The sequence below is a fragment of the Epinephelus lanceolatus genome, chromosome 15 (genome assembly GCF_041903045.1).
Source record: "Epinephelus lanceolatus isolate andai-2023 chromosome 15, ASM4190304v1, whole genome shotgun sequence".
NCBI classification, from domain to species: domain Eukaryota; kingdom Metazoa; phylum Chordata; class Actinopteri; order Perciformes; family Serranidae; genus Epinephelus; species Epinephelus lanceolatus.
The window spans coordinates 20,524,933-20,552,475 of record NC_135748.1 but is presented as its reverse complement, the minus strand read 5'-3'; the positions used below and the strand labels follow the sequence as shown (position 1 = coordinate 20,552,475).

Sequence of the window (27,543 nt, the reverse complement as noted above, 5' to 3'; positions counted from 1 at the left end):
CATCCAAAGCATGCTCACAATCAGCTCAATTAAACCCATTTAAATGAGAACATTTTGCCATAAACTAAAGCATACATTTAAAAAAGTTGAATATTTTCCATGAGAAGTGTTGAGAGCTACCTGGCCTGTTGCTACAAAGTCCTTCAGAGGGTGGATAGCCAGACAGAGGATGTCATCATCGTGGCCCATGTAGAAACGTTGGGTATTCTGTTGTCTGTTGTACACAACCCCAATCGCAGCTACATGGTAGACGATCTCCCCGGTCTGAGTGTAGAACAGGTTGCTCCTGCAATCATAACCCCTGTAGCTGCAAACAACAAAAAGAGAGGGCTTAATAACAAAGTGAGATGAAAAGCTTTCCTACTTGAAATTTATCTGACATTACTGGCATTTGTAGAGTTTCAGCAGCCTAAAAAAGCTACAGACCTTTTCAAACTTGACGACACTTTCTGAATCTGTCCCGTTGTATTCCCTGTTCAAATGTTTTGCAGTGTATGTGACAGGAAACAAACATGAATCAAAGCAGTTTCCTACCAATGCAATTCCAGTGAAAAGGTCTATTATCGGAAAGGTATCTGGAGCAGTGACCTCTGTAACACATTCTGACACCTCTGTTCCTCAGTATAGTGAAAGAGTAACTGTACATTTATGTGTAAAGTAAACATGTAAAAAGTCCTGTTAGCAAGATGAAAACCTGCACTATACTGGCCTCAACCACCATTATACGAAATTATGCCCCATTTGTGACACCTCTTAAAGGAGATAAGAGCACACACTCTGATGTTAAAAGCCCAAAACTACAAAAGGTTCATTTTAGTGACCTAAAATGCAGTTTGAGTGTGGCCAAAATGCATAAAAATAGCTACTATTGTCCATGTGGACTAGATCTCAGACAAAGAGGACTTATTTCAAGACCATCAGGACTACAAAGGCGGAGATATCAGTTTTTTTGTCTGTGCAATCTGATTTATTTAACATCATTACTGTGACTGGATGTAAAACTTCATGCTTCAAAGGTAACCAATAATGTGACTCATTTCTAATTGAATTTTTCTTACTGTTAACTACAGACTAGGGGTTTGCATGTTCCACATTTTATCATGAGTGTGTCATGCAGTGTGAAACTCACACTGGTCACATCTTAATCTTGACTTGGTCTCTATCCTTTAAAGTTATGGTCTAGTCTCGGTCTCGATAAACTCTGGTTTTAGCCATGTCTTGGTCACAGAGTAAACCTACCCATGAATGAAGTGCAGCTTCACCCCGCTCCCCGGTGCTCGCTCTCTCTTCTTCATGGCTGTTGCTCGATGCTTCTCTTTGTACTGCTCTTTGAGCTGAGGTAGATCTTCTTTATAAACCTGGACACATGTAGAAAAGTGTAAGCCTTCTCTGCTGATGTGATTTACAAGGAGACATGATCAACATATCTTTGATATAATCACAAACCTGTCGTCGATATGTGAGCTGCGTCTCCTGTTCGATTTCTGAGTCCATCTCGGGTACATCTGACTGATCAGAGTCCGACTCTTCACTGTTAGAGTCTGCCAAGGTCTCTGCGGGCAGAAACAAGGTTGCATCACACCTCGCCAGCAAAATCCTCATCTGCCTCTAAATCAGACAAATATCCCACTGCACACACAGTATAAAAACACTGCACCCTGTTTGAGAAGAAGTGAGGGTCATTCATGTAATAATATTGTGACATCTTCTATTTATCAGGCAGTCATGCTTCACAGTGACATCGCTCAAGACAAATGTACGAAAATGCTGATGCAGCATGGTAAAGCCGTGCCAAGACAAGGCAATAAGCAGAACTGGCAGCTAAGGGCGGCTACTCACAAGATCCATTAGGAAAATTAAAAGGAAAGGCGGTTAGTATGTGCTTTAATTTCAGAAAGCACAGCTGCGCTCTGTCTCTGGAAAAAATATGACTTGGGAATGACAATGCAATTATACTTTCCAAGCTTCGTTCACTTTTATTGGATTTGTCTTAATTAATGTGATGGCTGTTCCTTGGCTTTATGGAAATGGTAGTTCATGAGCAAAAAGGACAGGAAGGGAACAATCTAGTACATTGCTCTCTGGTGGTTTAGCACATCAAGTTCAGGAGGCGGGTAGGAGCGGTAGGGGTGCACATTATGTAACAGCAGTTACAGTCATACAACCCCTAATGTGTAACAAGGAAATGTACTGTGACATATTACTTTAAAAGGGTTCACATTCATTACCGTAGCAATAATCTCACTCTCAGATGGATACTAGACATTTAAGGCTGAGAGGTAGATGACAAGATCACTACCATGTTCATGTCTGTGCTTCAAAGGAACAGTTTGACGTTTTGGAAAATCAGTTTTTCCGCTTTCTTGCATAGAGTTATACAAGAACACTCTAAAGTCTGTGAGTTAAATATATAAACCAGAGGTGGAGGAGTCAGCCTGGCTCTGTCCAATGGGGGCAAAAATCCACCAACTAAAGCTCACTAATTAACACACTATGTTTCATTAGTTTAATTTGCACAAAAACTGAAGTGTAAAAATGGAAATTTGCTAATTTATGGGAGGTTATGTGGCAGACTGAACTGAAGAAGATATGATAACACACAAAAGTGAACTTCACAGGGCCTGGTAGGCAAATTTTGTCACCATCGGACAGAACCAGGCTAAGTTAACTGTTTCCCCTTATGTCCAGTCTTTGTGCTAAGCTAGGATAACCAGTTTGATAGCTTCATGGTAGCTTCAAATTTTACAGACAAACACGAGAGATGCATGAATTTCTCATTTAACTCCCAATATGTTGGACTATTCATTTGAGTATAGCGCATGAGCTATGAGATGATTAGCCGAGCTAAGCTTAGTGACTGCAAGCAAGAAGAAACAGATAATGCCATACTATACACTAGAAGACTTTTAAAAGACTAAAATCTGACACCCTCTCACATCTAAAGACAATGTGATCTTGTAGACACACACTATAAAATTTTGCAAAGACCAGGGATATTGCAGGATCACTATTTGCCAGACTACAACTAGATTGTTTTTGAGTTGTATTGTTGAATTGTATTTCCCATTCTGCTCCTGATGAAAAATATTACACCAAGTCTCTTTAAGAAATATGACATATTAACAGTTCCCTCAATGTCCGCAAAATGACATCACTTTAAAAACTAAAGATAAAAGGCGTCATGTCAACATTTATACTTGTTAATTCGGAATCAGTATAATCCATAAAGATAAATTACATTACAATAAATTCAATTACATTAAATTTTGTCGCCTCAACTTGCTACCGGCCTTTGTTGGTTAGCTGCAATATTTTTGTGGGAGGAGAAAGTGAGAATAAGAGGCAAGCCATCTCAAAAATAATTTTTTCTCATTAAAATAAATGCTGGTTGGTTGATCAAATACACGCAGAATTAACACCAACCCTTGTTCACTCTACAACTCCACCAGTTTCTCCTCCTTTTCCACAGTACAAGAGAAACAAGACTTGTTCATGTTCCTGCCCCTCCCTGGAGTCTTCCCTCCTTGTTTACTGTCTATCTGGTTTGCTGCTTTCTGTTCGGCACTGGAGAGAGCAGACTATAATAATTAACATGTTTGAGAGAAAGATGAAATTAATACAGCTTACACCAAATGATTGAGATCATGGGAGCTTGCACCAACTGAGATAAAACTCACATGAAAACGGTGGTGCCTTGAACACTCTGTTGGGTTATGCAAGGACAATGCCTTTTAGTACAGTGGGGTTTAATTAAATTAAATTCAAAGGGCCTTTATTGGCTCGGGAAACCTATGTCTACATTGCCAAAGCAAGTCTGAATTACAAATTGAAAAAGCAAGTACGATAAGTAAAGATAACCTAGAATTTGGTTTATATACATGTCGCTGCAGATTGGGTAACACCTCCGAAACACCCACCAAACAAGAGAAAACATACCTCAAAGCTGTTGCACAACGCTGCACAATGTTTCACACCGTTTTGAGAAAACACGCCTTTCAGTGCAGAAACCATAGCAAACATTGCACCATGTTTTGAGACTGAACATGTCCCAGGTGTATTTCCCCCCAAAAACAAGTCCTTTAAAGAAATTTTGCTGCACACTGCAATATTTAAGTGGGAGACTGGGTAGACACTTTAAAGTTTCCATTACTCAGCTTAATCAGATAATGTCTTGTTGGCAGGAGCCACTGATTTTGTGAAATAAGTAATACCAATAATGCAAGTCCCTGGTCCCTACACAAAGCTACATTAAAAAGTGACACTATAATATTCCTAATTGGATTGATAGGAAGCTAAAATGTAAATCCTCTTTTTTTTGGCAAAACATATTCCCACATTGCGGTTGAATAGTGACGGGGCATCATCTTACCTTGCGGCGCTATATGCACAGCTTCTTTAGACTTTCTTTCAGGAACAAACTTCCACTGGAACACTGAGTGATCGGCACCACCAATAGTTATGACCCACTGGTAGTCATGTGACCATCTGGCATTGGTTATGTGGGCTGAATGACCTAAATACTTCTTAAATTTTGCACCTAAAATCAAGAGGAAACATATCAGTAACATGGTAGATAATAAATCAGAATTTCTGTAACTTAATTCTCCTTATAAATTAAAAGATAGTTTGGATTTTTTGAAATGGTGATGTACTGTATGAGGTATACTTATCCATACATAGTGTATTACCTACAGTAGATGTCAGTCGGCACATCCCCAGTTTGGAGAAGCAGACAGGAGTAACGCCAAGGAAGCTAAGCAATATACTGCTTTGAACAGAAGCAGCACCAAAATGGATTTTAGCCACCCAAAAAAATCAATATCAGCTTAAGTGTACTTTATATTTAGAATATTTTCACCTCTTTACCTTGCTGTCAGACAGCCCCGTTATACCGCTCTCTTCAAAGTCACCAGACTCCAGACAAAAACAGGAATTTTACCTTAAAGAACACGGGAGCTGCTGGTCTATTGCTGCCTCAATCATTTAGTTTGCTGGTTTTATTGTGTGTCCAAACTAACCCTTTGAAACAGCAAATTTACACAATAACACAAACAAACTAAAGCCCCCTTTCCACTGAGCAGCACAGTACGGTACAGTTTAGTTCAGTTTGGTAGTTAGGTGGTCCCCCCTCTGTTGGGGTACCTAGCACACAGATCTGGTACTAAAAGGTGGAGCTGTGAAGACGGCAGTCTGTTGATTGGTCAATAGCAGACAGTCACTCTGCTCAGGGCTGAATGTGTCTGGTTTTGGAGCTCATGTAACCACTGTTCATACTGTGGAGAGTTTTATTAGTACTCTAACTATAAAATGAAAGGATGTTTTGCTGCCTCTTGCAGCAGCTGCAGTCGGAGAAAAAATAACATAATTCACTGGGCCAACTGCCAGCGACTTTTAAGGTGGAATGTAATGTAGCTAATACACTGACTATGGAAAAGTATCTTATACAACCCCACTTCCAAATATCCAAACTATCCCTGTCAATACTTAGGTCTTCTTTACCTTTTTTTATACATGGATATCGTAAAAGTTTAACTAATCCATAGTCGTCAGCTGTTACTAGGACTTGATTGTTAAAGTTGGCATCCACGGAGTTAATGTCATTGATATCTGAGTATTTGGGCCATATTCCATTGACCTCAAGGCCCAACACACACGTCCATGAAGCCCACTGTACCAGCTTCAGCTCCTCCCTGTTGGTCACCTCCTTCCCACCTCAACAGAAGACAGAGACATTTTATCTCACAAAGAAGCTCTGTGACAGAATCATATCAAAGCAACATATTTTGTCTTTTTGATTGCCAGCATTTCACAGAGAACATGATTCAAATAAATGTAACGTGTGAACGTGGACTAACTTGGCATCCTGTAGAAGAGCCTCCTGCCACTGCCATCATTGGTCTGCAAGTACTTGCTGTCCGTTGACCAGTCCATGTGTGTGATGAAGCTGTTGGAGCCGATGCACTCGCCTACTTTCTTGTACCTCTGCACCACGCCATAGATGTCCACTGAATTATCATTGGAGCCAACAGCCAAGTGGGCCCCATCAGGGGAATATTTCAACTCATGGATGGCTTCCTTCCTGTCCTTGATGTGGACCACTTCTGTCATATCTCTGAAGGGAAGCAGAGAAATGCAGCATGAGAGAGGAGCTAAACTAGACACAGAATGATGAAGCTCTTCATCACAATAGCCATTCACTGACGATCAAAATTTCCCATTAGGCCTTTGAATTGTGTACCCACCTGACTCTGAGAACGGTAAAGGAGCCATCCTTCATTCCCAGCGCCAGGTGAATGCCATCAGTGCTCACGGCTGCACAGCGGATAGGCTCCTCCATGTTACAGCGAGCTATCAGTGCGTGATCTATAAGGCTCCATATCCTTTAGACACAGAAAAGTAGGACAGATGAAGAGGCAGTGATGAGATTACACTGACTCAAACAACCATGGCAATGATGTTTGTGGTGTCTGTCGTGTTGTGTATTTGGTGTGTGACTGCATACTGAGAGTTAACAACTGCTTCATTATTGTAGCAAAAATATTAAAAGTGTTTTAAGATTGTCACACCACGGAAAATGTGTTGTAAACAACCCAGCCAGTTTTGAATTATGAAAATAATCAGCAAGTATTTAAAATTAGGCTTTAAAAATGAAAAAATAAGCAGTATTTACTGCTCTGAGACATTGGGGGCGTGTCTACTGAAGGCACTGAACTGAAGAAGGAGCCACTGCGAGACAACAGACCAACGTTAGCAGCCAACCCTAACTAACGTAACTGGGCAGCACACACACCCTGAGCTAAAGAACAAGAGAGACACTGGGCGGCATAGGCCTCTTGTTTGGTAGCTAACAGCAGCTAATGTTAGCACAAAGCACACACCCACAGCAGTGAGCAGTAACTGCCAGCCGGCTGGGCTTGTTGATCGTAGCAAACACACTGCGCATAGACGGGTTAAGCGAAACTACACTGATCCTATGCGCTCTAATGTCAGTTTCTGTATAGTGGGGGAGTTAATGATAAGGATGGCTCCAGTGTGTCATCGAGCCATGCTTTTAAGACCCACCCTAAAACTCCTGAATACAGAAATGGTGAAAAACAGTTTTAACAGCCTAACTCCACAATTCAGTGCTACACAGATCCCAGTCTTTTCACATGTTTTCAAAAGGTATTTTGAAAAATGGGATGAAAAAAGGATGAATGACTCGCAACACTGCAAGACTCTTTGCAGAAAAGAATTATTTATTGCATCGTGACGTACGTTTGGAGCTGTATGCTCTTCGTCACATATAATGTGTTTAGAAAGAATTCACTGATTTTGCTTTCCTCAGACTGTAACAAAGAAGTTAAAACAGAAAGCGAAATAAACACACAACTGTACAACACACTTGGACTCTCAAGGAAAGTGTGATACCCTTCCAGATGTAAGTAAATGTTAACAAAAATATGATTACTGTTTATGGCACTTTCAGACATCCTTGTAGTCACTTTTGTCTCCTGCCCAATAACAGCTCTTTTTTTAATATGCTGATGTGTACTCTGATCAAACTCTACCATGACTTCATGGCATTCTGCATGCTGTTTGCTTGTCATCTACTGCAATGGAAAAATGGAAATTCCTCCATCTCATATGCAGTGGATCAGAAATATCTTACATGAAATTGGTGCGAGGTGACCTGAGAAAACAGAGGAAAAGGGCTGCACCAGACGAATAAACGCTCCTACTAGTGGGTGATGTAATGCCAGCTTTTGACAGTGAACAATGCAGCAGCCAGCTGGTAAAATACGATCTTAAATTACAGTCAAACGGTAAGCCAAGATATGATTTGGAAAACATTTTAGGCGAGAAATAGGCAATATAGTAACAGAATCTTGTTTTATATTTGATCATCATGGTCTAGTTTTTCAGTTTGATTGGAGTTTGGTCTGCGTTTGAGAGAGAAGGGACTGTCACTCTCTCAATCCGCTTCTATACTCCTTGTGCCCATGGTGGTTGGGACACTAAAATGGGGAAGCACAATTTGAAGTTCAAGCAACAGCCCTAGAGCTGGGGAAAATCCACTGGATGACACAAAACCCAGTGGATTTGAACTTAGAGATAAGCAGGGAGATCTGAGCGCTAGTAAGATGGAGGGAAGTTTATCACAATTCACTTAGACATACTAAACAGATTATTATTATTCAAAGCTGGTAATCGACAAAGTAGACAGAAATTTAACAAAATAAGTTATTTGAACATCATTGTAACATGACAGCAGCTTCACCTGACTGAGCGATCATCACTCCCTGTCATGGCCAGAGGCTTGGTGGGGTGGACAGCTAGAGCCCACAGCTCGCCCTCACAGTGGCCCTGCATGATGAGGAAGGGCTTGTTGCGGTCGTGGACCACCACCTCGAAGATCTCACTGTCTTGCGTGCCCACCAGGATGTGATCTCCCCGCCAGCACACGCTGCGCACAGACAGCCCTATCAAAAAAACACACACAAACACACTTAAAAATCAGGAAATAAATTGAAAAAGCATGCCAACATGAAAGCAGACAGACTTTTGCCGACGCTTATACAGTCATTGTAAGAGACACGACAGGGATTATAAAGACAGGAGGTGCAAATAGCCATCTGCAGGCCACTTAGGATGGAGATTTTAACAGGAAAATACAATGACAGCACATATTGTCAAGCCAATCTGCCAACTGACTCTGGGTTATACAGCGAGAAGAGGATGGAGGAAGCATGTGCTGTATACATATGTGAACATGACATCTGTATACAGCTTAAAACTCCAACAGAGCTTGGACTTACTAACAACAAGAGGAACAGCAGAACAATATGGGGACTGCTACAAACAGACTGACATGGTTTTTTAACTTGCTCTGCAATCATATTACCCACCTCGGCTATTTTCACCTCTAGCTACTGTTAGGCCCAAGATGACCAATATAAGAGAAACAAGAAAGAAAATGTTAGTAAGGGGAACAGAAATGGCATAAAAGGGAGTTTTTTTTGTAGATTTATACAATTCTTCCGGTGCCTCAGGAGACCACAGTTTGTCCTTCAACCTTTTTGTCCTCAGATTAAAGGAAAAAGGAGGCAGTTTGACATCACCTTTATATCCTTGGTCTGTTTCCCTGAGATCAATGACAGTAATTGGTTTGAAGTTGAGATCCCACAGCCGGACGCAGCCATCTCGGCCCCCGGTGGCAAAGCCCTCTTCGCAGACATTCATGCTGAAAATCCCTGACTGGAGGAAATGACAGACTGTCAGTGAGGATCTGCACAATAAATGAGCAATGACAGAACCAGCCCCAGCTACAGACCACATAGTGCTGCTGCTCAGCCAGGCATTTGTTTAACAGAGCTTTTACAATTACAAACCTGCTACTGTGGTCTCAAGATAAGACAGAACTATGTAGCAGGAGGTGTCATTTATTTTTTTATTACTGGAAAGCTCTACTGATGACCTCCTGTGGCTAAGAGTCTCTGTACACACAGGGACGCACCTTGTTAAACCTTCCGTGAGACATTTGGTGGTACAAAAAGCAGCAACGAACATGTACTGTAGTCATTATCCCCTCCCCCATCCACCCATCCCCTCACCCAGCTGTTGATCCCATAGATATCATTTAATCCTGTGGAGCAAAAGGCTGATCCTTTTCTACTGAGCAGAATCAAATGAAGCCAGCATGCATGGCATCGACCCGGGTTAACTTTACTAGATTTACTGAGAGTCTTTTGTATCTGCTGCAGCAGGTTGCAAAATCAGCGTGAGCCACAGAGCAGATAACGCACTGATTTTTTAAACTCACCCCGTGAGCTCCTTGCACTGTCCTCATCAGGTTGATCCCTTTCCACACGTAAATGTCGCCATTCAAGGCACCTGAATATGTGATCTCATCCTTGGCGCAGGCAAGGCAGAGGATGGTTTGGAGATCCCCCGTTTTGCCAAAAACACCACGTTTGGGTGTGAGAGCATTACCGCATAAGCTCCAAAACTGCAAACACAAACAGAAAGAGTGAAAGAGTATGGTGGCTAATAATCCCCCCTTGTAATCCTGTCCTGAAAGAGCCAAATGGACAATTATGGAACATTTGGGTACAACAGAGTGAAAACCATTAAGTCACACACCGAGCAATTCCATTAAAACACACAGACACACACACAGACCTTGAAAGAAAGCAAAGTCAAATTCAAATGCTCCCCCCTCCTCTTCATGTGATACTGGGAACTCTTGCTGGGGGTCAGAGCCGTAACCACCTGATCAGCATGCACAGACACAGACACACGCACGCATACACGCGGGCTCATTATTTATGAACAAGGTCATTGGGATGCACGGGCACGGCCTCGTCTGAGGGCTAAATCCATCAAACGAGGGAGGAGAGAGTGAAAGAGAGACGCTCTGTCTGCATGGAGATGAGATCACAGGGAGGAAGCTCGAGGAGGGCGTCTCGAATGCCGAGACACGGCCGTCGGCGCGTGAAACAGACACACTTGTCGCTGGCAAGTGGCAGGAAAAATGACAGAATTACAGCCCTTTTTCTGGTCCACCTGAAGGAGCATTTTCCTGTGCAATACCTGAAATCTACTTCATTGCAAAACATGTTTTAAACTGCATCAACCTTGGATGATTCTGCTAAGAAAAGACAGAAACTGTAGGTGGTGTTGTGCTTTTGACAACAGAAGAACTGAGGCTTGACAGACAGTCACATAATGAACAAATGAGCTCCCTGACAGTGACAGCCTGTCACACCCTCACTAACAACTATCCTCCTGACTGATATGCCGCGTGCTAACAGGAGGGATCGATTATCAGAGAGAGGCATCACAGCGTCAGATACAGCCCCTGCAATCAAACATCTGACGCTTGTACGCACCTCAACAGGACAGGTCTTTACTAATCCTGAGCTCCTAACTGAGCTCTGAGTGAGTATTTTTGCATGTGCGTGATCTTACGTGAGGTGTCGGGGCTGAAGGTTAAGTAGTAAAGATCATGGGTGTGTGAGTAATCTGGGATGGTGTATGCAGGTTGAAGTGTGTTAAGTGAGGGTGAGTTGGGGGGGTTTGTGGCCCAGCCTGTTGTGAAGGCGGTGGGGATGGATGCGGCGTGACTGCACAGCCCTTCCTGCCCGCAACTGATAAGGCAGCAAGACACGGGCGGTGGCTAATCCCTTCACTGCTGAATTACTAAGAGGGGACGAGATGCTGAGGGGGTTTGCGATGAGGCCAGGAGTAGGAGAGAAAGGCACAGAGGGAGAGCGTGGTAGAAAGGTAGAAGAGTCCTAGAAAATGAAATGCTTTGTATTGAAATCTGGACAGCATTGCTTTCTCCCAATTACACATTTTATTTCTTAATATCCTCCAGACAACCGCCCTGGTATAGTGGGGCCTCTCCTCTTAACCCAGGCTTAGTGTTATTTCATTAGCTCAGTTAACCTCCACCATCACTCCAAGGAAAACCTTTTAAATGCAGTTAATGTAACTCATCAGCTCCAGCATCACCCCTCACCTCTTTCATCTCACTCAGTATCCCCCCTGTCAGACTACAGTGACCCTGAATGGTGTCAGAGCGCTAAATGCTTCGCTAACAGAGGTCAGCTCTCTATAAGGAAAACTAGACGACTGGCTGTTGCCGGAAGCTGATTTTCTCAAAGCTGCTGCCATTCATCCACATGGTGTCAAACTCGAGCTCACCTCTGTGGCAGCTGGTGTGATCCACAAATACACACAAATGTTTGACGACTCACACAGTCTCAAAGCTACCTTAAAGGACCATGTTGAGTGTTAGCAAATTCTACATACAGTTTTAGATGTTCAGATGTAGCCATTGGTGTCCATTCATTTCTGTGTGGTATGAAAAGCTATTGGTAGATTCAATCCATCACAGTGAACATTAGGTCTATGTTCTATTTTTGTCAGATATTATTGTGTTAGGATAATTTAGTTAAAGCACTGTGTGACTGCTTAATGATAATACAACTGATAAATATGGAAAGGACCATAAAAATAAATGTAAAATAAATAAATGCTACCTTTTAAATATCTTGTAAAGTATACAGGATTTATGACCATAGACTGTATAAAATGATAGATGTAGCCACCGTGATGTCACCCATTGGTTTGTGGACTCGAGTTTTAAAGCCTCGAGTTTGGCATTTTGGCCGTCACCATCTTGAATTTTAGAGAAGAACTGACCATATTTGTATGAGATGGGGCTGCTGTGGAAGAGTGACAGGGGGATCTAACTCATAGACTGTGGTGATGACTCGCAGACAGCCTGTCACTCAAATCGTCCACACCCTTAATTATACATAACTTTAAAGATCCAGTGTGTAGAATTTAGGGGGATGTATCGGCAGACATGGAATATAATATAATATGCATGTTCTCTTCAGTGTATAAACATCTGAAAATAGGAATTGTTGTGTTTTCGTTACCTTAGAATGAGCCATTTATTTCTACACAGGGAGCGTCTACAGAGATTGCCATGTTGCATCTCCATGTTTCAGCAGTGGTCCACAACGGACAAACCAAACACTGGTTCTAGATAGAGCCATTTACGTGTTTTTGCAAGAAACTGCTTTATTCAGTGTTTTTACTAGTTTTAATCACTTGGTCTGTTTGTTTTGAAGAAGAAGACACCTCTGTAGATAATTCGGCCCTCAGTAAAAACCTCCTGAATAATGAACACTGAAGGAATTCTAACTGGGAGAAGTTTCAGCTGGTTGCAATCTGCAATCCTCACCACTAGACACCACTAAATCCCCCTAAATCTTACACACTGCTCCTTTACGCCTTAATAGGTTATATAAAAATTCAGCCCCAGTACAGTTGTCATGAATGTTGAAATTAGCTATAGAGACCAAAAGTGTTTTTTGTACCAGAATGTAAACATGTTTATTTCCTGCTGTAAAGTCGTGCATTTTTAAAATGGGCGTCTTTGGGAATTGACTCGTTTTGGAGCCAGTCTCAAGTGGCCATTCAAGGAACTACAGTTTTTTTTTTAAGATATATTTTTGGGGGCCCTTTGCCTTTTATTTGATAGGACAGATACAGTGTGTGAAATAGGCAAAGAGGGGGAGGATGACATGAAGCAAAGAGCTGTGAGATGGAATTAAACCCGTGGCCGCTGCAGCAAGGACACAGCCTTTGTACATGGGGCACCTGCTCTACCAGGTGAGCTAGGGTGCGCCCCAGGAACTACAGTTTTTGGCACTTCTGCACTGGCTTCATTTTTCAGCCCTGAAGGTTGCTGCTTATTCCCAGCCTGAGGGATGGGACCAACACAAGGGGTTGCAAGATAAAATGAGGGGTCTCAAGAAAATTAAGAGGATGGGAACCAGATAAACTATACAAAGTTCTGTTTGTTTTTTCATACTTCTCTCAAATGTTTCTCTCTTTTTTAGTTACTGGATAATTTTGCCTCTTTTGGCCTCTAGAAAGAAGTAAAGAAAGCAAAGGGTGATGAGTAGATAATGGCTGGATTTAAGGGGTCCCAACCCAGAGAGGTTGGAAGCCACTGGGCGACAACATGCAAAACCAGTGGTACGGTCCTTTAAACAGCTTTTAATCAGCAACTGGTCAGGCAGCGGGCAGATGATTGGTAGGTGTGGTGTTTGTGTGTGTGGGCTGAAGAGGGCCACGCTGAGGTCTGAGTTGTCCTGAACGAATCAAAACACAAATGACTGTATAATTAGCTAGGAGGAGCTGCACGAGGTGGAGAGCATCGCCAGCAGCCTTGGTCCTCGTCACAAGGGGTTGTGTTTTCCTCAGCCTGCTAGTGAGTGGATTACTGGGACTAAATCTCCCGGATGCTCTGAGTGCTATAATCGCTGAGCGAGCACAGGGCCGGGGAGCAGATGTCACATGGTCCGCAGGGTGAAGGCTGGGGAATTATGTGGGACAATTGCTGGATTGCCTTGGCATCAGGAAACCAGGAGGGAGGGAAAGAGAGGTGGAGGAGGAGGAGAAAGACTAGAGGATTCAGCGTGGACTGGGGGGTTGGGTGCAGCAGCCGGAGGGGGTTTCTGTGCCACGGTGGTTCAGAGGGGAATTACTATGAGAGGAGGCAGGGCAAGCTGGATTGAAAGGAGGGAGTCATCAGTGACATGTAACACCACCGGGAAGTACGTACAGTAGGCTAAACCTCCCGACTGCACCAAGTGCTGCAATGTTTAGCATTGCAGGGCCAGTAGTCACATTTCCTTCACGAGCATGATTCACTGTCTTCCCAGTGTTTTGGAAGTAAGCTTCCTCTGTGGCTCTGGACTCCTTGTTATTTCCTAATGGCCATGCCTCTCAAGGAACACTACTACACATCCCAAAGGAATACTTGGCGAAGATACCCTGCATGAACTCACTGAATATTTATGAACGCCACTCTTCTGTGAAAAAGAAGTGATAGAGATAGGCCCGAAAAGGGAAGCGAGCACAGCTGCAGTTTGTACAGTTAGAGTGTTTTTAAAAGCTGAATGAGGAGAGCTGGGACGGGGAGCTTAGTAGCAGAGTCATGGTTCCTCATAAAAAGAGAACATTTTTCCTCCCTGCAGTGCAGATTACTACAAATTTGAGGGAAGAGACTGTGAGTCACTGCCTGTCCTACTTATGTTAAGTGCCTAATAACCATGGACTCTGGAATAAAGTGAATTTGCATACATCTATTTTAAGACTTTGATATGGTCGTGGCGATAAAGCAGAGCAGGCTGGGAAGAAGGGGGCATGAAGCCACCGGATTCTTCAGACTTCCTAAAAAGTCATAATCTGTTTTCAAATATTATGCAAATGAGGCACGAGAACTGCAGCTCTCAAGAGCCAGCTGTAATCTGCAGGGTGTAAAATGACCAGGAAGTAGCTGTACCTTGATATGTTTGACACCACAGCTTACAAGCTTGCTCGGCTGGTACAAATCCCACGATATGTCAAATATCTGTGGGAAGAAAACAGACTGTTACACAAACACAACAACATCATTGTGCATTATGATTATGCAGCATCCTTCGTGTATCTCTTTGACGTTATAGTTATTTCTATTCAAATGTAATCAGAAGTCTGGACTTCTATTGATCTTTCTTTCAAAAGGCTTCGAGTAGAAAAAGGAAAAAACATAAAAACAACAGCGTGTGTGTGTGTGTGTGTGTGTGTGTGGGCTGAATTAGAAAACAACAGCTGCCTGTATTTCATCTTTTTAAAATTCCTTTTCATTAGCCATGCACCCTCTCATATGGGCTCTGGAACTCTCACAATCAATCAGGCCTAACTTGTTTATCTCCCCTTTGGGCAGGCGCTCCATCCTGCGTTTATAGCTAATTGAGGCGGTCGATACTGAGCTTGTGACGGAGTCAGGGGAGGAAGAAAGTGTTTACCCTGTCTGTATGACCAGGAGCGGCTGCCAAAACCTTCCCTCTCCTCCAGTCCCACACACAGATTGTGTTTTTAGAGTCCAATCCCACGGACACCAGACACTGCAAAGAGAGCAAAGAAAAAGACATCACAGATTGAACCGACTCTGCTGTAATGCACTAATCACTGCAAAACAAACTTAGCTACCTCCACTGTAGCATGACAGGCCACAATGAAAGGGCTAATAACGGCTACAGAGCAGAACAGAACAGTTGTCCAGCCCCTGGCACTTCCAGTGAGCACATTTGAGTGCTTTTGCTGGAGGAGTCTCCTATAGCTGACTGAGTGAGTAGGCAGCAGCAGCAGCAGCAGTGGAGCAGAAGAGAAGAGAGCAGCTCTTATGGAAACCCTTCTTCACTTTGCAGCTTGCTTTACATGATAAAGGATGTCCTCTTTGATCCACTGCTGAATCGGTGTTCGCCTATTGAGAGAAGTCTCTGCTGAGGCATTTTCACTGTTTTAACTAAGGGAAGTGTGTATTTCAATGATGAGCAAAGAGGCCCCGCGTGACGAAATCAAGTGAAACCATGTTGATGAGGGGGCTGAAAAGTACATCAATATTCTGAAAACTCAAGTAATGTTTTTAGCAATGCTAGCGGTGTGGCTCGAGGGATGTCGGCCTGTCGATTGGTCCACTACTTTGGTTCTGACTAAAATATCTCAACAGCTTTTGGAGGGATTGCCTTGCAGTTTTGTACAAACATTCATAGTTCCTAGATGATGAATCCTACTGACTTCGGTGATGCCCTGACTTTTTCTCTGGCACCACCATGAAGTTGACATGTTTGTTTTTGCTAAATATCTCAACAACTGTTAAAAGGATTGCCGTGAAATTTGGTGCACACATACATATTTCTCTCAGGACAATTTGTAATAACAGTGGTATAGTCTTAATGTTTCTTCTAGCACCATCATCAGTTCGAAAATTTACCCAATCAACCGGTCTCACTCTCAGTTTGTCACGGACCGACACATGATCAGTGGCCCTTAGCTTCAGATACTGATGCACCAAGGTACAGTTTTGCGGCAGAATGAGATGCATTTTTTTACACTCCGAGCAACTGCCATAGTATAAAGATAAAGTCCACATAGGGAAGTTGGATTTCACAAACTGCACACTTTCAACCAGGAGACCGATGCTCATGTCTTGTGTGAAACCAAAAGCCAATCAAATAATTTTAAAAACAACATAGTGTGCTAGTATGTGTAGCGTAATACGCAAGTGGTGTAGTCATGTGTCATTGCATTATGATAGTAACAAACGTAGGCTAACTTATTTTAAGCCAAACCATTATGTATTTTTTAAACCTAAGCACGTGCTTTTGTTTCCTGAACCTAAGAAAGTAAACCCTAAAACAAAGTTCTTTCACCTATGTTCTGAGTTTATTCTGAAAAGAGAGTATAAGCATTAACGAAGGAATCATTAGATTTCCTGTGAAAACTTAAGTTTATTTGAAGAGACATCCATGTAACGAGAATAAATGGATTGGTGAAGGAATAAGTCCTGAAACCTAGAAATGAGTTAGCAATGTAGTACTCCAAGCTCCCTCATTTTGAAGTCAATAGGTTTTTTGGATGGGTTTTTGTTTAGATGCCCGAAATAAGGTCAGTGATTAACACAAGCTTAAGAGACTTTCACGTTTTGTTCTATAACATAAAATTTGTGTCACTTGAGAATTTTGAAGCTTTTATGTGTCTTAAAAAAGGCGGTTCCTAACAAGTGGCTAAATAAGATAATAGAACATCATCAGCCGAACACGGCTTTTCAGCCTCATTTTGGTGGTGAGGTCATGCGACTGTGGTAAGTTTGTTTATAGCCTTACGTTAGCTTTTTACTTCTGCTGATTGCATTTAAACTTCAAAAATCATGAAAGTAGTGTTCACTTGCTGAACAAAACGTGTAAGTATCACAATCTTTTGCTTGCCACAGAGCTTCATTTGTGCAATAATCCAAAATCTAATGGAAAAATCCCATTTTTTTTGGATTTTTGTCGGGGATACTAGGGCGACGCTAACTTCCATGTCAGCCTACAAAAAAATGTCTTTACTGCAGCACTCCAATGACACCCCATCCCTGAGCTTCCAAAACTGAGGGGTACCTAGAATGTCATAGTTTGATGTGTGGGGCAACTGACCAAGCGTCAAAATTTCACAAGTTGGGAGTGAAAATGCGCCTGCAAAAACTAATCACATTCAATCAGCCTCAGCTGCCCTTTGTGTTGAGTGCTAATTAGCTGATGTTAGCATGCTAACACGCTAAACTAAAACAGTGAAAATGGTAAACATTATACCTGCTAAACATCAGCATGTTAGCATGGTGACATTAGCATTCAGCTTAACTGACTCTTCGTCTTGCTAATATACTTTTCTAAATGTATATATCCCATTTAGAAAAGTTGGCTTTAATTAAATATGATGGCACAAATACCACAATGAAAGGGCACTTTTTACTGTTTATTTTTGAGAGTTAATAAAAGAGAAATATTGTGTACATTCACGTGTACTGGTAGGTTTTTAATCAAGACATAAGCAACCATTTGTAACCTAGACTTTAGCATAATGTAGACAAATGGCAAGAATACTCAGAACAACATAAATAAAGTATACAAAGTCTAGAAAGGTCATGAATGACACTCTTCTTACTAGTCATCACAACAGCAGCTCAAATACCTAGAAGAGATGTCTCAAACGTCAGTGTATATTTTGATATTGCAGTAATGGATGGACAGAGTACTGACGCAAGGCATTCCTCTGGATTGTCCAGAGTTCAGCTCCGACTTCCTCTTATCCAGGAAGAGAGGAGATGGAGAGTAAATAAAGCCGCTAAACTGAGAAGCGATGGAGCCTCCTCTGGCTTTAAACACTGTCACATCCCATCTAAATCCCCAGCTCTCTACCCGAGCAGGAAAATAGCACGGGGTCATCTCCCTGTCTCTTACTGCAAAATACAGGAGGTATAACTCTGCTCTGAGAGCTCCTACGGGAGGAAAAGAGACTTGCAAAGATAAAAACCTAAAGATGCTTTTGCACAGTATTGATTTTTATCGTCAAAATCATCATTGGGTGGAGGCTGTGGTGTGTAAATATTAAGTGGTGGCAAGTCTGCAGGGAGTTGGCTTGGAAGATGACATGAAAAGGTTTAATAGCAAGTTAGAAATAATGTGCATATGCTGCACAGTCCCACTGAATGGATGATATTTTTTCCATGAGTATATAAAGGCTTCTCATGTGCGAAGGCTTTTCTCACCTTAACACAACCAGGTCCTGTCACACTCTGACAGAAAGTACCAATCACTGCAGCTGACTGTTTTCCTGTAAAATCTACCAAGTAGAGCATGTCTGGGTGCAGCTGTCCAGCCAATACTGCTGAAGTAATCACAGATGTGTCATTCAGAAACTCAGCCCAGCGGGCGGGCTGCAAAAGCCAGCCTGCAGCTCTTGAGTGGAGTTTTGATTGCTGCTGCTGAGCCTCTCAAACTGAACACTTCTGTTGACACTTTCAGCCTTTCTGTCTGTGCTCTTTTCTACAAAGCAGAAAGCAGTGCCTTGTGGAAGAAACAATAATAAAAATAACAGGCTGCAGTTCAAACAGTGCTTGCAATTTCCCAGGATATATTTTGTTGGATTCTCATCATTTAAACATTGGTTCTATTATGTCATACCTGTCCCTCGAGGTCGAAGGCCAGGCAGGCGATGCCGTGTGTGTGCACATCCTTGAGGATGGACACAGTCTGCACGGTGTAGGAGTCCCATACACAGATGTAAGGCTCCTTGCCCACCTGTCCTGTGGCCACCAACACACGCTCCGGATGCAGAGCTAAACTGTACAGAGAGAGAGAGAGAGAGAAGGGAGAGAAAACATCTGGTTAGCATTTGCATTTGCGTGCTTGTGTGTGTGTTTGTGTGTGCTGGGAGCAGACGAGGGATTCACCCTCCCAGCGGAAACCACTGGGATGAGATGAGCACATTAAGTCTGTGATGGGTCTGAAGCAGAGGGGCAGCTTGATGAGGTGACATGGTCCAATTAACTCAGTCATGCTCAAATACACAGCCTGGCTTCATGCATGCCTACAGGGTGTTCGCAGAGTACAAAAAGCACTATTGGTGAATCTGTGAATTTCATTTTTCTCCTCTTTTGTTAAATTTTCACTGTCCTTTGAACTACTCTCTGCCCATTTCACCTTTTCCAATTCATCTGGGGTTTCCTCGCATCACCAGGCATATGTTTGTAACACTGTTGCGTAATCTTCCCTCCTCCCCTCCTTCCCTCCTCTCCCCTCCTCTACACTCATACCTCCCCCACCCACAAGCATTCCCACTCTACAGCTGAGCAACAGCCTGCTGTATAAAGCTGTCACTCGCTCCCCTTGCTCCGCCCAGCCTTTCAGCGGCCGCCAGTCACGTTCCAGGCAGGCCTGAATGATTCACTGGACAGTTCTTCCTCTTGCCTTGTCCTGGCCTATATATTTCATGCTGCGACGGAGCTCCCTCCATTACAATCAGGCTGCCTGTTTTGCCAACTGCTCTCCAGAATTTCTAATCCTGGCGTGTATTCAGACAGCAGGCTGGATGAGGCTTCACAGGCCGGGCAGCTTCAACCTGCTGAGTCCGAGCAGCTCATGACAAACGTTGCCTTCTTCCACTTTTAATTTCTCACACCTCAATACACCTCTCTTTTTCCATCCTCTTAAGTTGAATCTTTCTGTCTGAATCGTGACACCTCATCTGCATTCCAAACACGCCATCACTACGGACATGACAAAGCTTTGGCAGTGTAACGTCTCTCAAAGCTGAGGTGGGTGAGATGTGACAGGCCAGATCTTTGTCCTCCCTCCTCGTTCTCTCTCATCACCTCCGCTTCCCCACCTTCCCTGTTGAACCTCTCTCCAACCTGGCACAATTTTCGCATCTTACTTTTTATGAATTATATAATCAGAGCAAAGAGGCTATAAATAGCGTTCAGAGGAAGAGAGGAAAAAATGATTGGAACACTTTGAGATGCAGACAGACACAGCTGAGAAAACCGCTTTGGCACAAGCAGGTAGCGCGCAGCAAATCTGTCTGGTACAACATGAAATATGAATGCTGAAGAATTAAATGTGTCCAACAGCTAAGGAGTCAATCTCAGGTCAAAAGTAATCACAGGAAACACTGACACTCAGTTCCTATGTCTCATATCCTACCAGCTTTATGCTATGTCCATGTTACTGCTTGGGAAATCCAGCGCAGTCTTTAAGCCAGCTACAACAAGATTGCTGTTTCATTTACATTTCTGTCAGCTGAAGAGCTTGCTAAATGCCATCACTAATGACTTAGCCTGCAGTGCTTCACCGCAGTTCTCTTGTTTGATATAGGCTACGGCTGTTTGATGCGGCTGTCTTCCATCTGCCAAGTCCTGTCGTACAAAACTAGCTAAATGCTGCAGCAATTAAACCTGTTTTCATGTAGATACGAGGCAAATAAACAGCCCGAGGATTTGATTTGTTTTCACGGTGAAGAAGCAAAGATGCCGCACGTGGAGAGTCAAAGGTCAACTGAGTCACGTGGAGGAGCACAATCATACCTTCACCCACTCCAGCATGAATGTTTTCACTTCTTCAACAATCTATTCTCTATCTATCAAATTTGGGCAGGAATAATGATAGACCCTCATGATGTAGTGAGCTCCTGAGACAACTGTGATTTACATTCCCCTGCAGTAATTTCCTTTGTCTGATTTTTGCCTACAGTGGATAAACAAAGAAGCAGAGAATTATCACCATTCTCCAGGTCTATACAGTACGGGATATTTCCCAGGATTGCACAGAGACTTTTTAATCCAGCTGCACATCAAACTCCATGTGAAACACCTGCCCGTACATCGCACGCTCAAAGCTACACATGTAAAACTTGGAATGAAAGTAAATGGCAAAGAAGAAGAGGGAGAAATGGGACTGACATGGATGAAAACGTGGATCGGCTGGATTTTGGTTGAACATGAAAATTCCTCCCACAGAGTATAGGCTGGTTTTCAAATGTTTTAGTCCATAAACATGACAGAAAATTGGTACATACTGCCTATCAACATTTGTACTTAAGCACTTAATCAGTTAATTGGCTGGACAATCAACAGAAAATTCATTGATTTAGCAATCAAGTCATTTATTGGGGGGAAAAAAATCCAAATTTCTCTGGTTTATGCTTCTCAGTTGTGAGGATTTGCTGCTTTTCTCTGTTTTACGTCACTGTGTATTATATCTTTGGGTTGTGGTTGGACAAAACATTCAATTTGATGATGTCACCTAAGGCTCTGGGAACTTGTATAGCTGTTTCCACTATTTTCTGACTTTACTGACAACGATTAATCAATCTATTGAAAAACATAATCGTCAGATTTATTGAAAATGAAAGTAATCATTAGTTGTAGCCCTAATAAATATAATATTATCCTAATACCTGACTAGATATCATCAGGGTTTTGATCAAATGTATTGAGCTCATTTGCATGGCTGCAACGACAATTGACCAATCAACAGTGAATGAACACTAATTGCTTCAGCTCTACTTATTTGACCTTATGATTGTTTCTGAGTAAAATGATCATAAATAATTCACCCTTATGTCCATGTGAGAGGTTTGTGCCTAAGACAGCGCAAGATGTAAACAGTAATGGTGGCTTCCTTGGCTGAGCCATAATGTTAGCTAGCTCAGTGGTGCTAGATGAGCTAGCAGTAGATGGGTGTGGCGGGTGTAGTTCGGTAGAAAAAAATAACAGTTCATGTGTGAAACTGCTCACAACAAGGTCTGTGGATTATCTTGAGTAACCAGGTCATGATTTCTGTAAAGAGACATTGCTGTTGAGTTTTTCAAATGTAATTTTTGGAGCTTTGTGCACCACAAGCTGAGCACCATTTAGTTCCATTACATTCAAGAGAAGGCAGACATCTCTACAGCTGATATCTCCAACACTTGCTCACACCAAAACAATCTAGATCAATAAACAGCACTACAGGTAAGAAGAAAAACTGACTTTTTATTTAGGGTGCACTGTGTCTTTAAAGTATGGCATCATTGACATCTGAGCTGTTTCCAAGTGAGGATAAAGTGAGTACAATATCAGAGCATGTGTAGCTGCTTCCACCTCATCTGTGCGAAACATTCATAAAATCACCACTTAAATGAGACTTGTTTAATCCCAGTGACAACAATGCTGAATCATGCCACTGTGCTAAGTAACTGTACTAAACTCTCGGGGATCCTAATTGGGAAAGACAAATCTGCTCTTTAGAGGCCAGGCAGCTACTCACAGTGATGATGGGACCTAAGACCTCAGCATCTCACTGATACTCTGCACAGAGTACCTGGAAATACGTGCAAAAGGTAAGAAGCAAAAGGAAGCAGACAGCATCGTCACCCACAGTAAAGGTTATTGGTATAATGTGCTTTTTCTACGATCATCTCACTACATTGTCTTTTAATTGACCTTTTTTTTCTTGCAGTTATGGTGATTCAAATTTATAAGTATGTTTTGAAACAGTCATAAATTGTTGAATAAGGTGGTGACTGTTAGCAGAAAAGGACACGCATATATAGCACAAACCATGACTATCAATTAATCCACATTACAAACAAAGGAAAAAGGGATGTGTGAATCACATCTAATGGCTCGCATGGCCATTGTCAACAGTAATTGTCTGAAAGCACATACCCACACATTCACCTTATACACCAAAGCATTTGTTTCACATGCACAGATTTAATTTATGCAATAGTAATGTCATTAGAAACTCATGTATAATATATTGTAGGGGTGTACAAAAACACTGATGACTTGAGTATTGTAATATTACGTTTTGTGATACTGTATCAATCCTCAAAAATGATTTTTAGTTAATAGTTTACATGCAAAGATTTGTGGCAGTGGCTCATTTTGTGCTGTGTTTAAACCTGCAACTCCTCGGTAGCAGAGTTGTAATGTGTCTTTAGCCATTTGACTCTTATGTCAGTGACTGTGATAAATACAAATGCAGAGAGTTCACTGTTCTGATTGCATAAAAATACAAACTTTTTTAACTCACATTTTATGCATGTTGTCGTGTGCTCCTTATACGACAGTTTTCCTAAAATTGGATGATTAAAAATCACAATATATTGCAATATTTTGAGTCATAGCCCTTGTATTGTTATACCTATCATATCGCCACATTCTTGCGAAAACACAGCCCTGCTATATTGCATGTATGTCACACATATTATAACAACTTTATAGAACATGGTTGCCAATATTTGCACTTTCGACTTTAGCTCACACATTAATATGCAGAGTGAGTTCACATTAGCTCATACAGTTCACAGAGTAGAGGTGCAAGACTCTTCTCTGCAAACCTGACACATTTTATTGCTCGCACCTTCCTGCTAATTCTAACGAGCAAGAAATTACTTATGAGGAGCTTCATGAAAATTCTCTGGCAATATAAATGGAAATGTATTCACTTCATCTCTCCAGGCTCACTGAAACAGGACCAGTCTCAGTCTGGCATCTATAATCCATAACTCTGGCTGAGGTCCATCATAATGTTAACAAGATATTGTAACATGAGACAGCCTTTTATTTCTGTGTCCATAACACCCTCTCATTAACTCTCACGCTCGATCATAACAAAGAACATTAATAAGCCAAGGTTTTGTATAACAGCAGAAAATAAAGCTAGGGTTGGCTATCTTTCGACATTTTTAGACGCTGATGTCAACAAAATGCCTGATTTTTGGTGCAGAAAGTGACATTATTTATACAATACATGTAAAATATAATCAAATTCCTTTCCCTCCACCCTTTCTTCCTGGACTGGATTGTGTGTACTGTTTTGCAGCAGTCATGGGGACTCAACAGGATCACACACTCAAATCATCCTTTGCTATTCTGCATATTTTTTAGTGTGCATGACATGTCTGTGTTTTGAATGCATTCATGTGCATTGTTCAGGTGAGCGTGTACATGTTCTGCATGTCAGCATGATTTTAAAAAGGAGAGATTAAGCCTTGTGGTACTGACTCCTGCAGGCTTTTTTTGCAGTAGTCTCAGGTTCTTTGAAATTAACACTGGAATACTGAGCTGCAACAGTGAGAAACAGCTACATTAAGACGTGAGGAAAGGATAGCAAATAACAGTTATACTGCTCATTTTACTAACATGGCTCGAGGGAAATTGTGTTTTAACTACAGCACATTAACATCCTCAGTATTTTATGTTATTGCCCAATAACCTGTGAATTTAATTTAAGAGCCAGACCAACGAAAGACAGCCAGACAATCTTGTACCCTTGTTGCACTGTCATGGACAGCTGAGCCTTCCATTCATGTGAAAACCTGCTTATTAGCTCCCCCGCATCAGACCAGCTAAAAGAGGCTGCAGGGCAAGATAAAACCAGGAGGGGGAAACAAGGCCACCAATTAATTCATGAAGTAAAACACCAATTTATACGTATCTCACAAACAACCAAAATAGACAGAGAAAAAGGAAAACAAGAGAGAAGGAAAGAAAGAAAGATTGTGCTATCTGAGGGGGCTGTATCTATTCCACATGAGTTAGTGCAACGTGAGAGCAGTCCAACAGTTATTCAGCACTGAATCTGCTGTGGATTGCTCCTGGTTGTGCCAGTCTACGTCAAAGGATGTGTTCATGAGAGCTTCACAAGCACTCCTCTGAGATCTGCATTTAAATGCCTATTAACTGGTCTATGTCAACAATAACAGACAGCCCAAAAGATCTGTGTAGCTCGTACTGTAAATGTGTTCACATCACCAAGCTTTTTATCTATTTTAAACAACCTGGCTGCAGAAAAGGCAACAAAAGACCAGATGACACCATGAGAAGCCTGATCGGACTGAATCCTTACAAATATGCTTGCAGTAGAAAGAGCAGATGGCCAGTTTGATGGTTTACCAATGCATTACTTTTGCATATTCATCAGTTTTGCAAATGTAGTCAGTGACTTCTCCAGCTAAGCGCTTGAACTCAGGCACTTCACCCACAGGGCAACGGCGGGTTAGTATCCCTATTGTACCATTAATAATGGAGCAGGAGTCCAGCTGACTACCGACACAGTATATAATGTTAGTCATCTCCAGGCCAACCCACACACACATGTCAACATGAGTGCTGGAGCGTTGGACACATGTTGTTGTGTGGCATGCTGAGAAAACAGTTGGAAAGGCAGGATCACTAACGTGTGTGATGTAATGCGGGTTTCTTTGCTGTGTTTTATCTGAGCGAGAGGGGGGGGATTTGAGGTTTGTTCGAGTTACCACAACCCACAGAAAGCTTTCCAATCCAAGGATGCTTTCAAGGACAGCTCTATTCAAGTGCACCAGTATTACTGCTCCTCACAACACTGGGAGGAGACACATTTGAAATGGTGTGTTTGAGGGTCCTCTGCCAGACAATTTGAGCGTCAAACACTTAATTTCCTGCATTCTGGTGAATTCTTACGCACCAATTTGTGCTTCTTCTGCATCCATTTATGGTGTGAAAGTCCTCAACTACTTCATGATTTTAAGGTGGGGTGACAAATGCACATGTTCTAAATATTGAGGGGGACATGTCCTCTGCGCCACCCCCAAATCTACAGCTATGGCTCCCTGTGCGCTGGAGTGACAAGACATGCAGGAAAAGCTATTGAAAAATGTAGAAAAACATGTCTGCTGTCAGATAGTGATGGAAGCTATCAATCTGAGAACTTTATTAGGAAAAAAATGCTCATAATTAATTGTTAACTCAATCTACAGAATATTAAGTCAATTATTTGTCATTTATTCAGCAAAAATGCAAAATATTTCCTACAAACACATCCTCTGATGAGTGGATTTGCTGCTTTTCTCAAAAAAGATGCTTCTATAAATTAAATATATTTGATTGAAAACTGAATCCACTTGAGATCAGGGAAATTTGTAAGTGGCATTTTCCCCTATTTAGCTTTGATGATTAACTCTAATGTAATAATCCTGCAGCCCTGTAGCCACAAGAGGAGTGGCAGCAGTGTAGTAGTGAGAGAGACCACCCTTCAATCTGGAGTGCTGGTAAAAAGCATCTGCCCTGCTGGAGTGACACTGAAGCCCCCGACAGACTCCTGGGATGCTGTTGAGTAGATGTGTGTCGCTTTGAGCTCATTATGGAGCTCAAAAAAATATATGTATATCATATTTCATGACACAAGGTGACACCAGCACTCACAGTGACAGCACTACAGTATCAGCTCATTTTCTGGTGTGTGGGTCAGGTGCTGTCCGAGGTGCTGAAACCAATTGAGTATCATTACCTGATTATGTCATCGTTGTGCCCCAGGTAAAATTTCTGCTTGTGCTCCCGGGTGTTGTACACAACTCCGACGCCGGCGACAAAATAGACTATCTCCTTGGCGGCGGTGTAGTACAGGTTGTTGCGGCACTGATGTCCCCGGTATCCGTACACCCACTCCAGTCTCAGGTGGCAGTTGGGAGCAGTTCTGTCAGCCATGTCCGCACTTCCGTGTGTGTCTCTCTGTCGCTGTCACGTAGGTTTTCTGAGATAGTGTCATTCACCAAAAAGGATTTATTTTAAGCCCGTGTGTCCCATTAGTTCCGTTGAATTTCCACCGGTCCAGAGAGAGCGTTGAAATTAGGCATTTCTGAGGGTCATGTGAATTTATAGCCTCGCGGTCCGATAAGACGAAAGCCCTCCGTCTCTCTGTTACAGAAACAGGTCTCTAAGCTGTTGTAGTCATTGTGAGAAGCTACTCGTAATTCTTCAGCCCGAGGCTTGCGGTCTTCTTCGACACAGGTCAAAGCTCCTGTCAAATCCTACAAAGATGGAGCTGCACTGGTATTCCGTAAGCACCGCCCACAAAGATGACGTTTCACCTCGCCGTCCAATCAGATCCTTTCATTCATCCTCGAGGAAATAAAGCAGGAGAGGACAGTTCCGTCATGGCTAGAGAAGTTATGCTAGGCTCAAACTGGATAATAGAAATTAATTCAACATTAACTCCGTGTGACTTATTGGAAATAAGATTATATTACTGTGCTTATTTTACACGCATAGACCAAAATATTTCCCTGAAACAAAATATGATTTTAATTGTACATAAGACTGTTTTATTAATTGTAATGTAGCCTACATAGATTCGAAGTTAGATT

At 42.2% G+C, this 27,543-nt stretch overlaps 1 protein-coding gene across 3 annotated transcripts in view; it reads right to left on the bottom strand.

Moving 5' to 3' along the window:
- Positions 1-27,212, bottom strand: part of eml5 (EMAP like 5) — a 54,874-nt gene extending 27,662 nt beyond the window's left edge. For 2 of the 3 annotated variants that reach the window (XM_033642353.2, XM_078175034.1), the window contains exons 1-15: positions 26,688-27,212; positions 19,056-19,215; positions 15,357-15,455; positions 14,852-14,920; positions 9,803-9,988; positions 9,102-9,237; positions 8,889-8,912; positions 8,261-8,462; positions 6,243-6,380; positions 5,856-6,112; positions 5,500-5,712; positions 4,370-4,537; positions 1,447-1,553; positions 1,240-1,358; positions 121-307 (exon numbers count right to left, since the gene is read on the bottom strand). In XM_033642353.2, the coding sequence (XP_033498244.1) occupies positions 121-307; positions 1,240-1,358; positions 1,447-1,553; positions 4,370-4,537; positions 5,500-5,712; positions 5,856-6,112; positions 6,243-6,380; positions 8,261-8,462; positions 8,889-8,912; positions 9,102-9,237; positions 9,803-9,988; positions 14,852-14,920; positions 15,357-15,455; positions 19,056-19,215; positions 26,688-26,884 (2,262 nt within the window). In that variant the 5' untranslated portion in view covers positions 26,885-27,212. The remainder of the gene's footprint in view (positions 1-120; positions 308-1,239; positions 1,359-1,446; positions 1,554-4,369; positions 4,538-5,499; positions 5,713-5,855; positions 6,113-6,242; positions 6,381-8,260; positions 8,463-8,888; positions 8,913-9,101; positions 9,238-9,802; positions 9,989-14,851; positions 14,921-15,356; positions 15,456-19,055; positions 19,216-26,687) is intronic. The other variant, XM_033642354.2, reaches the window with a different exon arrangement.
- Positions 27,213-27,543: the final 331 nt, after the last annotated feature.